General features: G+C 39.6%; 1 protein-coding gene and 2 long non-coding RNA genes across 7 annotated transcripts; all 3 read right to left on the bottom strand.

Annotated features, from left to right (window-relative positions):
• Nucleotides 1-4,614: 4,614 nt before the first annotated feature.
• On the bottom strand, nucleotides 4,615-7,019 carry LOC123484401. 5 transcript variants are annotated; one of them, XM_045214744.1, is made up of 4 exons: nucleotides 6,447-7,019; nucleotides 6,272-6,337; nucleotides 5,673-5,970; nucleotides 4,615-5,534 (listed from the first exon to the last, which is right to left on the bottom strand). In XM_045214744.1, exons 1-3 carry the CDS (start codon nucleotides 7,009-7,011, stop codon nucleotides 5,774-5,776), a joined length of 828 nt encoding a protein of 275 aa, XP_045070679.1. In that variant the 5' UTR covers nucleotides 7,012-7,019; the 3' UTR covers nucleotides 4,615-5,534; nucleotides 5,673-5,773. The 5 variants fall into 5 exon arrangements, with proteins under 5 accessions (XP_045070679.1, XP_045070681.1, XP_045070684.1 ...); XM_045214746.1 differs by having other exon boundaries at nucleotides 5,724-5,970; XM_045214749.1 differs by having other exon boundaries at nucleotides 5,673-5,958.
• Nucleotides 7,020-7,478: 459 nt separating this feature from the next.
• Nucleotides 7,479-12,272, bottom strand: LOC123484400. The gene is made up of 3 exons (XR_006658518.1): nucleotides 12,241-12,272; nucleotides 8,784-8,834; nucleotides 7,479-8,440 (listed from the first exon to the last, which is right to left on the bottom strand). It is a non-coding gene; the product is annotated as an uncharacterized LOC123484400 (long non-coding RNA).
• A 1,966-nt stretch (nucleotides 12,273-14,238) lies between these two features.
• LOC121559118 lies at nucleotides 14,239-16,667 on the bottom strand. Its single transcript, XR_005998680.2, has 3 exons — nucleotides 15,560-16,667; nucleotides 14,414-14,576; nucleotides 14,239-14,322 (listed from the first exon to the last, which is right to left on the bottom strand). It is a non-coding gene; the product is annotated as an uncharacterized LOC121559118 (long non-coding RNA).
• Nucleotides 16,668-16,758: the final 91 nt, after the last annotated feature.

The following is a 16,758-nucleotide window of genomic DNA, read 5'->3' as shown; positions in this document are numbered from 1 at the left end:
GGCTGGCTTTCCCTTTATAATTTGAGATGTTCTGGAGTCCCTGCAACATGCGATTCGTGTCTGAGCCGTTGAATTGCGACTCCACTTTGTCCCTGTACATTTACATTTACATCATTTAGCAGACACTCTTATCCCGAGCGACTTACAAATTGGTGCATTCAACTTATGATAGCCAGTGGGACAACCATCTTTTTTTTTATGGGGGGTGGGGGAAGAAGGATTACTTTATACTATTCCAGGTATTCCTTAAAGAGGTAGGGTTTCAAGTGTCTCCGGAAGGTGGTCAGTGACTCCGCTGTCCTGGCGTCGTCGGGGAACTTGTTCCACCATTGGGGTGCCAGAGCAGCGAATAGCTTTGACTGGGCTGAGCGGGAACTGTGCTTCCGTAGAGGTAGGGGAGCTAGCAGGCCAGAGGTGGATGAACCGTAGTACCCTCGTTTGGGTGTAGGGTCCAATCAGAGCCTGAAGGTAAGGAGGTGCCGTTCCCCTCACAGCTCCGTAGGCAAGCACCATGGTCTTGTAGTAGATGCGAGCCTCAACTGGAAGCCAGTGGAGTGTGCGAAGGAGCGAGGTGACATGAGAGAACTTGGGAAGGTTGAACACCAGACGGGCTGCAGCGATCTGGATAAGTTGAAGGGGTTTAATGGCACAGGCAGGGAGCCCAGCCAACAGCGAGTTGCAGTAATCCAGACGGGATATGACAAGTGCCTGGATTAGGACCTGTGCCGCTTTCTGTGTAAGGTAGTACTGTCATTTTGTCTCTTTGATTGCCTTACGGAGGTCATAGCTGGTCTGTTTGTACACGTCCAGGTTCCCAGTCACCTTGTCGTGGTTAAATGCGGTGGTTCGCGCTTTCAGTTTTGCGCGAATGCTGCCATCTATCCACGATTTTTGGTTTGGATAAGTTCTAATCGTCAGAGTAGGAACAACATCCTCTATGCACTTCCTGATGAGTCAGTGTATACATCGATACTATACTATTCCTAGAGACGACCCGGAACATTTCCCAGTCCGTGTGATCAAACAGTCTTAATGCATAAATTCCGACTGGTCAGACCAATGTTGAACAGTCCTTACCACGGGTGCTTCCTGTTTAAGTTTCTGTCTATCGGCAGGGAGGAGCAGGATGGAGGTGTGATCTGATTTGCCGAGGGGAGGGCCTTGTAGCCATCCTGGAAGGGAGAGTAAGAATGGTAAAGCGTGTTCTCTCTGCGGTCCCTAGGGCTTGGGTCAGAAGTAGTGTACTATACAGTGCCTTGCAAAAGTATTCATCCCCCTTGGTGTTTTTCCTATTTTGTTGCATTACAATCTGTAATTTAAATGGATTTTTATTTGGATTTCATGTAATGGACATACACAAAATAGTGAAATGAAAAAAATAACTTATTTCAAAAAATTCAAAAATATTAATAATGGAAAAGTGGTGCGTGCATATGTATTAACCCCCTTTGCTATGAAGCCCCTAAATAAGATCTGGTGCAACCAATTACCTTCAGAAGCCACATAATTAGTTAAATAAAGTCCACCTGTGTGTCACATGATCTGTCACATGATCTCAGTATATATACACCTGTTCTGAAAGGCCCAAGAGTCTGCAACACCACTAAGCAAGGGGCACCACCAAGCAAGCGGCACCATGAAGACCAAGGAGCTCTCCAAACAGGTCAGGGACAAAGTTGTGGAAAAGTACAGATCAGGGTTGGGTTATAAAAAAATATCAGAAACTTTGAACATCCCACGGAGCACCATTAAATCCATTATTAAAAAATGGAAAGAATATGGCACCACAACAAACCTGCCAAGAGAGGGCCACCTACCAAAACTCACGGACCAGGCAAGGAGGGCATTAATCAGAGAGGCAACAAAGAGACCAAAGATGACCCTGAAGGAGCTGCAAAGCTGCACAGCGGAGATTGGAGTATCTGTCCATAGGACCACTTTAAGCCGTACACTCCACAGAGCTGGGCTTTACGGAAGAGTGGCCAGAAAAAAGCAATTTCTTGAAGAAAAAATAAGCAAACACGTTTGGTGTTCGCCAAAAGGTATGTGGGAGACACCCCAAGCATATGGAAGAAGGTACTCTGGTCAGATGAGACTAAAATTGAGCTTTTTGGCCATCAAGGAAAACGCTATGTCTAGCGCAGACCCAACACCTCTCATCACCCTGAGAACACCAACCCCACAGTGAAGCATGGTGGTGGCAGCATCATGCTGTGGGGATGTTTTTCATCGGCAGGGACTGGGAAACTGGTCAGAATTGAAGGAATGATGGATGGCGCTAAATACAGGGAAATTCTCTTCCAGAGATTTGAGACTGGGACGAAGGTTCACCTTCCAGCAGGACAATGACCCTAAGCATACTGCTAAAGCAACACTTGAGTGGTTTAAGGGGAAACATTGAAATGTCTTGGAATGGCCTAGTCAAAGCCCAGACCTCAATCCAATTGAGAATATGTGGTATGACTTAAAGATTGCTGTACACCAGCGGAACTCATCCAACTTGAAGGAGCTGGAGCAGTTTTACGTTGAAGAATGGGCAAAAATCCCAGTGGCTAGATGTGCCAAGCTTATAGAGACATACCCCAAGAGACTTGAGTGGCTCTACAAAGTATTGACTTTAGGGTGGTGAATAGTTATGCACGCTCAAATTCTGTTTTTTTGTCTTATTTGTTTCACAATAACAAATATTTTGCATCTTTAAAGTGGTAGGCATGTTGTGTAAATCAAATGATACAAACCCCCATTTTAATTTCAGGTTGTACGGCAACAAAATAGGGAAAATGCCAAGGGGGTGAATACTTTCGCAAGCCAGGGTGCATGGGGTCTGGATAAAAGTAGTGCACTACATAGGGAATAGGATGCCATTTAGGATACATGGTCACAAAGAACTGGTATAACTGAAACACAGACCTGATAGACCCAGGAGCGTTGTGCTCATGCATCCACCCTACTAACACTGACACCACATACAGAGTCCATGCCTCCTCTTATGTTTCAAAAAGGCATTAAGTAGATTTAGAGTAGCATAGCTTTTCAAAGTTAGTTTCCTCTATGGTTTGATCCTCCACCACCATGAGGAAGTGGTATCTGTCTGCCACCCTGCTGCGGGCACAGAGCCCCCAGACACACACACACACACCACAGGAGGTTGGTGGCACCTTAATTGGGGAGGACGGGCTTGTGGTAAAGGTTGGAGCGGAGTCAGTGGCATGGTATCAAATACATCAAACACATGGTTTCCAAACACATGTGTTTGATGCCATTCCATTCGCTCCGTTCTGGCCATTATTATGAGCTGTCCTCCCCTTAGCAGCCTCCTGTGACACACACACACAAACCCACACACAAAGACACAGCCCCCAGGCAACACATACAGACATGAGGCACTAACACTCTACTGCATAGGTACTGACTACTGAGTAATATGGGAACTATACTATGAGCTACGCAGGAAGAGCACAGTCATACATATAGGCAGCTGTGAGGCTCAAGTACACAAACACACATACTCAAACCTCACATTCCATCAGATATTAGATCCAGAGATAATAATTAAAACATTTAACCACAAGGAAGAAATCCCATTATCCACTGGGGGATAATAGAGAGACAATGAGGCCCAGCCAACCAATAGCAGGAGCTCTGGGTGGTAAACAAGACAAGGGCAGTCATAAGCTCCTCAAGGACATTGTCATTTAGGATGAAAACAGATGCTGTCATAGACCCAGTCAGCCCCATTCACCTTCACCACTTAACAACCTGCATATCCATTTGTCTTCAGATGGGTTTCAGGACAAATCTGTCCAGGCTAGTAGAACAGATCCAGGCCAGGTAAACACGTATTTAAACAGCTGTTCCTCCCTCCTTCTCACACACTCTCTCCATCTATCCATGTGTCATTGTAACTCATATCTCAAGTATTTTATTATTTCTTGGTCGCTTGTTTCACTGAATGCCTGGCCGGACTTGTAGTGTGCACACACGGACGCACACACACACACACACACACACACACACACACACACACACACACACACACACACACACACACACACACACACACACACACATACGTGTTTATAGACAATATCAGGACTTATGACAAAAATGTGACATATTGGGACATGCCTTTCCCAAGGTCCAAGAGACCTGGGAATCAGAATAGTTTGGTCCCATGATTCTAGGAATACATCCATCTGTTGAGATTTTGTCTAGGGCTATATTTTGTTCAGACCTGATTTTAATAGTATATATGAGGACTTTTTCGGGTTCATGTGACATATAAGGCCCATAGCAACAGCAGCCCATAGATACACACTGATTTTCAGGTTTATGTGACTTATGAAGAACCTGTAAATAGGGTCTGTATTTGAACGTGGTTCCGGTTACATGTTGAAATGTCTGCATAAGAATCTTAGGTGTACAATACTTAACTAAAGCTTTAAAAAATATATTATAATAATCATGCTCACCAGATAGGTAACCTTCAACAGAAATGCCTATCCATGTTCACATAGCTCATAAATATAATATATTCTCAGTCTACTGTTTAAGTCGTATTATTGTTATTTATAACAATACATTTGCAGTCAATATTCATGTAAAAAAAGAGGGAACACTTTATGCCTTACTTTTATTGAGTGCCAGCGAAAATATGCAAATTAACAAATCAATTGAACACCCAGAATAGACCACCTACACTTTGCCTCCTTCCCTGCAATGCACAAGGCAGTAGAAATGGCATGTTTGAAATGAATGAGAAACTCTCTATTAAAGCATCCAGCTTCTATGAAACATGACAGTGTACATTCAGCTAACCTGTCTAAATAACATAGGGATTTACATCATAGTTACATAGTGCAAGTTACCATACACAAGGCCTGTTACAAGCACCCATTGAAATGGTAATAGTTTAACAGTAATTTAAACACCTTGCCACATTCAACAACTTGTGGTTAAGAACAAAGTGCTTCTGAAAACTTAGGAACAATAACAATCCCTTTAAGTACTGTTTATCTCTTTTCCCTGTCAATGAGAGCAGAGTATTAACATATATCATCAACTGTTATCCCAAAAAAATGTGACTATAAGTAGCAAACATATGCTCATTAATAGCCCTCAATTATACATAAACATACAAACATGTGGGATCTACAGTCGAGCCTATGTGGCATGTTTGTACAAGAACCAACAATATAAATCATTTAAGGAAAATAAAATAATATGAACATGAAACCCACAGATATTAACACTATCTGAGGAGAAGCTGATTGAAATTGGAATTGAATGGTACCTGAGCTACAGTTGGCATGCTCTAGTTCTATCTATTCATCTTCCTTTTTAATGCTACATTTCTGTTGTGGATGTAGTATTTGATAGCAACCCAGTCTCTGTCTTTCAGAGCTACTGGCTCTGCTTGGAGGCAGGAGTCACAGTCCTTTTACCTGGTATTCTGCAGCTTGTTATGAAATTAAGCAAATGCCGCTCAACAGCTTTCACTTCATCACCTGTCCACTTGCTTCTCACCTTCACAGCTTTCATAAATGGAAACAAAATACAACTGATTAACAATGAGCTCTGCTAAAGTGACAAATGGAGGATATGATACAAAGGATTCTAGTTAGTAGTTATATGATGTTATCAATACATGTGAATACAAAATGCTTACTAACCTTGCTTTCCTTTGGAGCACTTTGAGGATGCTTGGGATGTGACTATTTTACCATGTCTTGGTTGTGTGTTGCTCATGTGTACGTTATCCAAGGTGGTTGACTCAGGAGTGCCCTTCATGTTGTCCAGGGTGGTTGACTCCAGAAGTGCCCTCCATGTTGTCCAGGTGGTTGACTCCAGAAGTGCCCTCCATGTTGTCCAGGGTGGTTGACTCAGAAGTGCCCTCCATGTTGTCCAGGGTGGTTGACTCTGGTGTTTGCCTCAGAAGTGTCTGGTCCCTAGAAGTCTCTGTTGTTGAGCCTTTGCAAAGTAATAATGAATGTGATTATGTTCTATGAGCTTCATGACAATACGTTTGCTTGCTTGTATTATTCACTGTAAACAACCTCAATGTCAGGCAATATGCAATTCTACATTAGATATTAACTGATATTTGAGATATAAACATAAACTGATTGCAAATCCATAAATGTGGAATTACTTATCACCACCAATGTGATTGTTAAAAACAGATAGAGGATCATTTCGATAATCCCCACAGAAATGTGCATTTATGTGACATAACTTAAAGATATTACCACATATATACAAGTCAGGATACCTTTGCATTGATGTAGGTCAGCAATGGTTTCTTCACTGGAATCATCATCACTCATTTCTACTTCATATGGTTGGGTAAAAAACATTTACGGCCAATTATTTAAATTAAGGACTAACAACACTTATAATAGTTATATTTGAAGTGGCTAAAAACTATATTTCAAACAAAATTTTACCTTCAGGATTGACCTCAATGTCATCCAGCCCTTTCCCCTGCAGGTAAGGCAGTCTTCCTTTTTCGATTGCTATCAACAGTTTGCTGACTTTTGCGAGCTGCAGGGTACTCTCTGGAAGCCGATAGAATTCTCTATGGACACGGATGTCATGTCCTAGAAAGGTGGCAAGTTGATCCATTTCATTTTCTTTGAGGTTTAGTAGTGTGGACAAAGTGGCGACTTGTTTCCGCAATCTTGTTGAGGTGAGTGCCTCTGGGTTCTTTGCACCACATTGTTTGAATACTTGCAAGCAGTCAGAGCCTCTGTAATGGGAAAGGACACCTGGCCGTGTAAACATGTACACATTTTCTTTGTGGACTTGACACTCTTTTCTGCTTATCATGAGGAGGTCCATAGCAGTGATCATGTCAGAGGTTAGAAGCACTGGAACCTTTCTTGACCTTTTACCTCGAATCTCAACTCTCTCAAAGTGCTCTGCAAGCTTCCTCTCGAAGTCAGTAAGGCCCCTCACAATGTCTGGATTCAGCTCCGTAAGATCCCTGGATGTGAAAGACTGAAGCTCCATTTTTGAAACTTCCCTTCCCTCCTTCTGTTAAATAGTACTACCTGCATCAAAGTCACTTTAGGAAGATTTCCAAAGCTTTTTTGCTGTTGGGTTCTTCCTCAAGGTCCTTCATACACTTAGCACGCTCAGTAGCAAGAAACGTGTGCAGCACCGACACATCCTCTGTAAAGGGTCAAACCTGTGGTTTATTCCATTTGGCTTGTTGAAGCGTACCCAATGCGGCAGCTGAAATGGACTCTGTCCACTTTTTCTGATGTAAAGTGGCAAATTGCTTTGCAGACTCTGCAACAGCAGGGCGATGTGCAGTGATGGCATTGCATTGAATAATGCCTGCAACTTTGGCTAAACTGTGTCCCAATTTCAAAGCCAATGATGGGATTTTATACGAGTTGCTTTCAACATCATAACCAGCAACATATCTTACTGCCTGTATCACATGGGGAAAGTTACAGGGCATAACAAAGGACTTCGGTGCTCTTCAAAGGTGTTATAGCCCTTGCCGTTATCAATAGTCTTGCCATCGCTCTAATTTTTTGGCGTATGTAGTCATTCCTTCTCTCATATGGTTTCCTGGAATTCAACAGTGACTCGCCGATACAAAGGAATTCAGTTTCACTCCTTACAACCGAGGAAACGTCATCCTGGTTCATTTCACAAGCAATCTTCCAAACAGTTTCCTTAACTGAGTCAGGTCTTGGTAAGTGCAGTTGAATCCGTTTTCGCCCAACTTGAGGCTCTCCCTCAACAGACTTCTTCGGGCAGTTTCTCACATGTCTCCATAGGGAATTTCTTGCATACAGTCCTTCGCAAAATTTGCAGTCACGGTAGTCATCAGATGGTTTTGCATTACTAGGTCTTTTACAGGCAACCATCTCTCCAGTGCCACAGCTTGCCACTTCAGTATTATAGTCAAAGTTTCATCTCTTCTTAAGAGAGCGTAACAACTCTCTTCTTTTGCGGGATCCTTTATTAAAACTGAAAGCCATTGCAACATCAGGCTTTTCACTGTGGATGGATTCGAGGTGTCTTGCCAATTTATAAATGGCCTTTTTACAATAAAGACAAAATTGCTTCTTGTTGTACTTGCTTCCTTTTGCTGTTATTGACAAAGGTGTGACATTTATGGAGCTTTTCTGGTGTGATGTGTTCTCTGATGAATTGGCACTGCAGCTTATTACTGAAGTACAAGGATTGCTGCGCATCTTTGAATAACTTAATGTTCTTGGCTTCTCTGAACTGGTGGTACTATCCCCACTGTGTGCTGTAACATTCCCTAATGGTTTGTTCTCTGACAATTTGTGGTGGAGATTCTTTTCTGTGGTTTTATATTCCTTACTACAAGAACTTGTAGTACTTATAATAGAAGCATCCGAGGAATTGCCACATGAGTCTGGAAGATAGTCTGCAGCATCCGAAGATTCATCAAGGTCTGAAAAAAAAGAAAAAAAAAGCATCTAATTCTGTCAATAACTTTATACATGTATTAATACCTAGGGTATCATACTCCCTACAGTACCATCACATTGTGCATAACACCTACATACTCACAGAAAAATGTATTCTAGTAAACTGATTGAAAGACCTCTGTCTCTCAGCTATCTCTTCTCATAACGATCCTCACAACGATCATGACGGCGCCTCAGATTTTGCAGATGGCGGCTTTTTCTAAGCTGTACAAATTTCTACAATGTTTCCTCTCATCAAAAATACCACAATGTGTTAACAAAGAACATGAACTATTTTATCTAATGACAAGAATGCAGCTTTCTTACCTGCTTTGCAGTAGGACACTGGAAGGGTACAATTCCACTGGACTTGCTTGCCTTGAATGAAATTATGAAGAATAAATATTTGTTTTTAATAACACAGTACCGTAACAGTAAATTAGGATATTATACATTATACTGTATGTGAAAATAATTTGGGTTAAGAAATTGACAATACTGTTTTATAGATGACCTATAAATGAAAAAAAGAATATGTGGATCTGGGGTTTTCAAGCAAGACTCTATAGAAATTGTTAAAACTGTACAATATCTGCTAAACAACAATATGAGGACTGTGTAACACACACACTCTACTCTGGTTGGGTCATACCATATCGGGACGTCATCTGAAACACATTTACGCCTTGAACAGACTAAGTACAAAATGAGGAGATGACGACTGAACACATCTAGAGTCAAGGTTCCTGACTTTGAGTTATCCTTTTGATGTCAAAGAAAGCTCACAACCTTAAAAGTAATGTAAATGGGTCAACTGCAATATAAATTAAATCACGCAAATTGATAAGAAATATGTTAAATGGGCAAAAACATTGCCCCAAAAATACAAAAACATAGGCATTAGAGAGAATAAAGATTAATTTTATGTTTTGAGGGGTGGTTAGTTCTGACAAATGGTCGGGCTAATTTTGTTTATGCTATGATATCGAAACAAGTGATGGGAATTTTGATATTGTGAACATTTTACACAAAAGGTTGGTTGTAATACAGTAAAAAAGCCATGTAATTTATATATTGGAATGAACTGAGACAACAATTTAATTTAAATAGAAAAGATCTACAATAAATGTGTAATAACCTGTTGGAAGGATGAAGTGGATCTCTGTCTCACTTCTGGGTCTGCTGAAGGTTGAGCTGGGATCTTGTCACTTGGTGTCTGCAACGAAATACAACAATAACATGTCAGAAATATAGTGTTTTATAATATAGATCATATCTATTTAGTAAACTAATGATCATACTCAGTTCAGTCACAATATATTCCTACCACCTGTCTATCATAATCACCTTTGGGGTGAGACTCATTGCTGAGGTCAAGGGCTGCATTGACCACAGATGTTAGGAAAGATAATTCATATATGGATCTGGGCTTTTTATGCAAGACTCTATAAAAATGGTTAAAACTGTACAATATCTGCTAACCAACAATATGAGGACCGTGTAACACACACACACTCTACTCTGGTTGGGTCATACCATATCGGGACGTAATCTGAAACACATTTACGTCTTGAACAGCCTAATTACCAAATGAGGACTTGACGACTGAACTATCTGGAATCAAGGTTCCTGACTTTGAGTTATCCTTTTGTTGTCAAAGAAAGCTCACCACCTTAAAAGCAATGTAAATGGATCAACTTGCCATATAAATTAAATCACGCAAATTGATAAGAAATATGTTAAATGGGCAAAAACATTGCCCCAAAAATACAAAAACATAGCCATTAGAGAGAATAAAGATTAATTTTATGTTTTGAGGGGCGGTTAGTTCTGTCAAATGTTTGGGCTAATTTTGTTTACGCTATTATATCGAAACAAGTTATGGGAATGTTGATTTTGTGAACATTTTACACAAAAGGTTGGTTGTAATACAGTAAAAAGCCATTTAATTCATATTTTGGAATGAACTGAGACAACAATTTAATTTAAATAGAAAAGATCTACAATAAATATGTAATAACCTGTTGGAAGGATGAGGTGGATCTCTGTCTCACTTCTGGGTCTGCTGAAGGTTGAGCTGGGATCTTGTCACTTGGTGTCTGCAACGAAATACAACAATAACATGTCAGACATATTGTGTTTTATAATATAGATCATATCTATTTAGTAAACTAATGATCATACTCAGTTCAGTCACAATATATTCCTACCACCTGTCAATCATAATCACCTTTGGGGTGAGACTCATTGCTGAGGTCAAGGGCTGCATTGACCACAGATGTTAGGAAAGATAATTCATATGTGGATCTGGGCTTTTATGCAAGACTCTATAGAAATGGTTAAAACTGTACAATATCTGCTAACCAACAATATGAGGACCGTGTAACACACACACTCTACTCTGGTTGGGTCATACCATATCGGGACGTAATCTGAAACACATTTACGTCTTGAACAGCCTAATTACCAAATGAGGACTTGACGACTGAACACATCTGGAATCAATGATCCTGACTTTGAGTTATCCTTTTGTTGTCAAAGAAAGCTCACCACCTTAAAAGCAATGTAAATGGATCAACTGCCATATAAATTAAATCACGCAAATTGATAAGAAATATGTTAAATGGGCAAAAACATTGCCCCAAAAATACAAAAACATAGGCATTAGAGAGAATAAAGATTAATGTTATGTTTTGAGGGGCGGTTAGTTCTGTCAAATGTTTGGGCTAATTTTGTTTACGCTATGATATCGAAACAAGTTATGGGAATGTTGATTTTGTGAACATTTTACACAAAAGGTTGGTTGTAATACAGTAAAAAGCCATTTAATTCATATTTTGGAATGAACTGAGACAACAATTTAATTTAAATAGAAAAGATCTACAATAAATATGTAATAACCTGTTGGAAGGATGAAGTGGATCTCTGTCTCACTTCTGGGTCTGCTGAAGGTTGAGCTGGGATCTTGTCACTTGGTGTCTGCAACGAAATACAACAATAACATGTCAGAAATATTGTGTTTTATAATATAGATCATATCTATTTCGTAAACTAATGATCATACTCAGTTCAGTCACAATATATTCCTACCACCTGTCTATCATAATCGCCTTTGGGGTGAGACTCATTGCTGAGGTCAAGGGCTTCATTGACCACAGATGTTAGGAAAGATAATTCATATATGGATCTGGGCTTTTTATGCAAGACTCTATAAAAATGGTTAAAACTGTACAATATCTGCTAACCAACAATATGAGGACCGTGTAACACACACACACTCTACTCTGGTTGGGTCATACCATATCGGGACGTAATCTGAAACACATTTACGTCTTGAACAGCCTAATTACCAAATGAGGACTTGACGACTGAACTATCTGGAATCAAGGTTCCTGACTTTGAGTTATCCTTTTGTTGTCAAAGAAAGCTCACCACCTTAAAAGCAATGTAAATGGATCAACTTGCCATATAAATTAAATCACGCAAATTGATAAGAAATATGTTAAATGGGCAAAAACATTGCCCCAAAAATACAAAAACATAGCCATTAGAGAGAATAAAGATTAATTTTATGTTTTGAGGGGCGGTTAGTTCTGTCAAATGGTCGGGCTAATTTTGTTTATGCTATGATATTGAAAGAAGTTATGGGAATTTTGATATTGTGAACATTTTACACAAAAGGATGGTTGTAATACAGTAAAAAGCCATTTAATTCATATTTTGGAATGAACTGAGACAACAATTTAATTTAAATAGAAAAGATCTACAATAAATGTGTAATAACCTGTTGGAAGGATGAAGTGGATCTCTGTCTCACTTCTGGGTCTGCTGAAGCTTGAGCTGGGATCTTGTCACTTGGTGTCTGCAACGAAACACAACAATAAATATTCTGTATTATACTCTATTTAATCAGTGTATACAGTTGAAGTCGGAAGTTTACATACACTTAGGTTGGAATCATTAAAACTCGTTTTTCAACCACTCCACAAATTTCTTGTTAACAAACTATAGTTTTGGCAAGTTGGTTAGGACATCTACTTTGTGCATGATACAAGTAATTTTTCCAACAATTGTTTACAGACAGATTTTTTCACTTATAATTCACTGTATCACAATTCCAGTGGGTCAGAAGTTTACATACACTAAGTTGACTGTGCCTTTAAACAGCTTGGAAAATTCCAGAAAATGATGTCATGGCTTTAGAAGCTTCTGATAGGTTAATTGACATCATTTGAGTCAATTGGAGGTGTACCTGTGGATTTATTTCAAGGCCTACCTTCAAACTCAGTGCCTCTTTGCTTGACATCATGGGAAAATCAAAAGAAATCAGCCAAGACCTCAGAAAAAAATTTGTAGACCTCCACAAGTCTGGTTCATCCTTGGGAGCAATTTCCAAACGCCTGAAGGTACCACGTTCATCTGTACAAACAATAGTACGCAAGTATAAACACCATGGGACCACGAAGCCGTCATACCGCTCAGGAAGGAGACGCGTTCTGTCTCCTAGAGATGCATGTACTTTGGTGTGAAAGGTGCAAATCAATCCCAGAACAACAGCAAAGGACCTTGTGATGATGCTGGAGGAAACAGGTACAAAGTATCTATATCCACAGTAAAACAAGTCCTATATCGACATAACCTGAAAGGCCGGCTCAGCAAGGAAGAAGCCACTGCTTCAAAACCGCCATAAAAAAGCCAGACTGTGGTTTGCAACTGCACATGGGGACAAAGATCGTACTTTTTTGGAGAAATGTCCTCTGGTCTGATGAAACAAAAATAGAACTGTTTGGCCTTAATGACCATCAATATGTTTGGAGGAAAAAGGTGGTAGGCTTGCAAGCCAAGGACACCATCCCAACCGTGAAGCACGGGGTGGCAGCATCATGCTGTGGGGGTGTTTTGCTGCAGGAGGGACTGGTGCGCTTAAAAAATAGATGGCATCATGAGGAAGGAAAATTATGTGGATATATTGAAGCAACATCTCAAGACATCAGTCAGGAAGTTAAAGCTTGGTCGCAAATGGGTCTTCCAAATGGACAATGACCCCAAGCATACTTCCAAAGTTGTGGCAAAATGGCTTAAGGACAACAAAGTTAAGGTTTTGGAGTGGCCATCAAAAAGCCCTGACCTCAATCCTATAGAAAATGTGTGGGCAGAACTGAAAAAAGCGTGTGCGAGCAAGGAGGCCTACAAACCTGACTCAGTTACACCAGCTCTGTCAGGAGGAATCGGCCAAAATTCACCCAATTTATTGTGGGAAGCTTGTGGAAGGCTACCCGAAACGTTTGACCCAAGTTAAACAATTTAAAGGCAATGCTACCAAATACTAATTGAGTGTATGTAAACTTCTGACCCACTGGGAATGTGATGAAAGAAATAAAAGCTGAAATAAATAATTCTCTCTACTATTATTCTGACATTTCACATTCTTAAAATAAAGTGGTGATCCTAACTGACCTAAAACAGGGAATTTTTACTTGGATTAAATGTCAGGAATTGTGAAAAACTGAGTTTAAATGTATTTGGCTAAGGTGTATGTAAACTTCCGACTTCAACTGTATATATATATATAAAGCGGTGACAACATACATGTAAGAAGGGACATGTATTTATATATTTTATAATTCTTTGACAGATCTTATACATTATAATATATCAAAGCAGATTTACTTACCAGAGCACGCCATGGCCACTGAGATTATCCATAATCATAGGTTATTTCACTCTCTGCTTGGATGTTTTCAATAGCAAACAAGCAAAGATGAGGTTTACATTGGACTATCATCTTTTCATTTTGCAATTTGGGGACCTGTGGGCATCATTTACCAGCCTCCCCAGTGAACCATCTTCGCAGGATGCATCTATGCTAAAATTGAAGAGGGAAACAGATTTACGTTTTCTCCACAAAACATATAAACATATAGAGATGAACTGATGTCTTATAGGGTTTTACTTACCACCATGAGCCATTGTTCCATTCAAAATCAAACAAGAAAGCATTTTGCTTTTCCGTATACTTCCCCTGCCTCTTGTCCCATTCATATTGCGATATAAACTCCCCACGGTACTCGAGGACAAAGGATCCCTTTTCAATTGGTGCTGAGGCAAATACACCACGTCCTGATGTAACAAAGTTAAGAACTTAGTATCAAGTAATACAGTTCAAATTAGGTTAATGAATTGCAGTTGATCAGACCCATTTAGCCTGCTTATCAATGTGTATGATTTAATATTTAGGGGAAAGATCCATTGCAGGGGTGCAAACTGGTAAGGACCCAAAAAGGTGACATCATTCAAAATAAATTTGGTCTGAAAACTATGAAATCACGAGGAGACGTATTTTATGTTGGATTTAATGACAGATCTACAGCTAAAAACGGAAACGCCGAAACAATGGCGTTAAAGCGGGGCAAAAAGAGATGTGATCCCCGGTCAGGTTCCAGCAGTTATCACCACTAGACCTGCAGTGACTTGCACCGCTGAGTCTGCCTTTGACTCCTCGCTTTAGACCGCTTTATTGCAGACTTTGTATTTAAGGACATCAGCGTACACAAAAAATCCCAAATCACAACAGGCAGGGATTACGCACACACCCACTCATGTTGTGAACACTCTGTCGGTAGGCCTACTCGGCGGTGCATTTTCGCTGTTCTGTTAACTTGAATGGTGCCATATTTGTTCTACGCGCTGATACGCATCATTCACATATATTGTAAATTTTTATCACCCAAATGCTTCTACATTCCGTTTATCGTTGGGGTTGTTATGATCAAATGTTAAAAACATTTTTGAATTTAAATCACATTACCGGCTTTCACACATAGCGCGAACGGTCTGCCGACTGGCCAAGGAAATTACCACCAATATCACACATTCTAATAGAAGTTGGGAGGTGTAGTTCATAAATCTTGAATATTTTCCCCATCCCCCAACTGCTTGCAAAAGAATCACAACATAACTTCTGAAATTGGATGTTAAAGCCGTATGTGTCTAATGCAGCGTGCACGCAGTGATTTTTTTCACTTGTGTAAGACTTGAATGTGTTTCAAATGACATCCCAATATGGTATGACCCAATAAGTGTAGCTTGTGTGTATAACATACCTTTATAGTCATTGATCCATTTGACTTTATACAAGGCTTGTCACTTCCAGAAATAATAAAATGAATAGCCTCAGCCTCAGGACTAAGTCTGGCTCTTCGTTTTGACATGCTCTTCAATTGCCCATGTGCTCCTCAACTAGAAAACATCTACATTGGATGACAAAAAGTCAGCGAGACAAATACAGAAAAGACTAATACTTGATTTGAATCGAATAAGGATATATCAAATGGTATTAGTCTGCCTTTAGTCATATCGTGCTCATGTTCTTACTAATGCAGTATCCGGTTAGCTTATTAGGCTAACCGATCAGTGCAAACCTTATGCAACTGCAATCACAATAGCAATCTTTTCACAGTAAGCACAGTAAGCAATCTTAACACCTTCAAAGATAAATACTGTTATAAAAGTATAGTACTGTAAACTCTACAAATAACATTATCTGAACTGAACAACCAATATCATCACTTTGGCTTTAAATGGAAAAACATGATAGTGCTAAGTAACATTTGTGGTCAAGAACACTTAAATGTAAGAACAGCTTAGATAATAACTATCTCTTTAGTTGTAAATGAAGAAAAATAAATGTATTACCTTCATTTCTCTTGCACTTCTTCCAGTTCTGAATTTTCCATGTGGCAAAAGTCCTTTTCATTCCTTTCAGCTAATTTGCTAACATTAGCTTATCTGGCTAATTGATGCTAAATTACGTTTTTATTTGAGGGATTTAGGAGGATTTTATGATAATAAATAAATAATATGCCATTTAGCAGACGCTTTTATCCAAAGCTTAGTTATAGTTGACTATGATGACATGTATTATGTGTATTCAAGTAAATCTATCTTGAATAGTTGGAAAGTGTGCTCAAACAAAATCAGGAAATGTCATGTAACTAAAGTGTGTCACGTGACTAAAGTGTGTCACGTGACTAAAGTGTGTTTAAAGTGTGTTAATGTTCCAAAACTGACCACTAGGTGGCGTATTCACAGGTGAGCAAAAAGCGTAAACACACACACACACTTCAAATCATGAGATTGTGACATTTAAAGACTTTTCAGATTTTTGGTTTAGGGGCATTCTATGGTCGTCTAGAACACTGTAGTGAGCTCGGAAAATGAGGACTCCAAAAATGTCCTCATATTTCCGAGCGTCCTGACATTGAAGGTGAGTTGTCATAAAATTGTCTTCATATGTCACCAA

This window comes from Coregonus clupeaformis, unplaced genomic scaffold, assembly GCF_020615455.1.
Source record: "Coregonus clupeaformis isolate EN_2021a unplaced genomic scaffold, ASM2061545v1 scaf0303, whole genome shotgun sequence".
NCBI lineage: Eukaryota > Metazoa > Chordata > Actinopteri > Salmoniformes > Salmonidae > Coregonus > Coregonus clupeaformis.
Note: the sequence above shows the minus strand (reverse complement) of the source record. Positions and strands in the feature narration are given on the sequence as shown.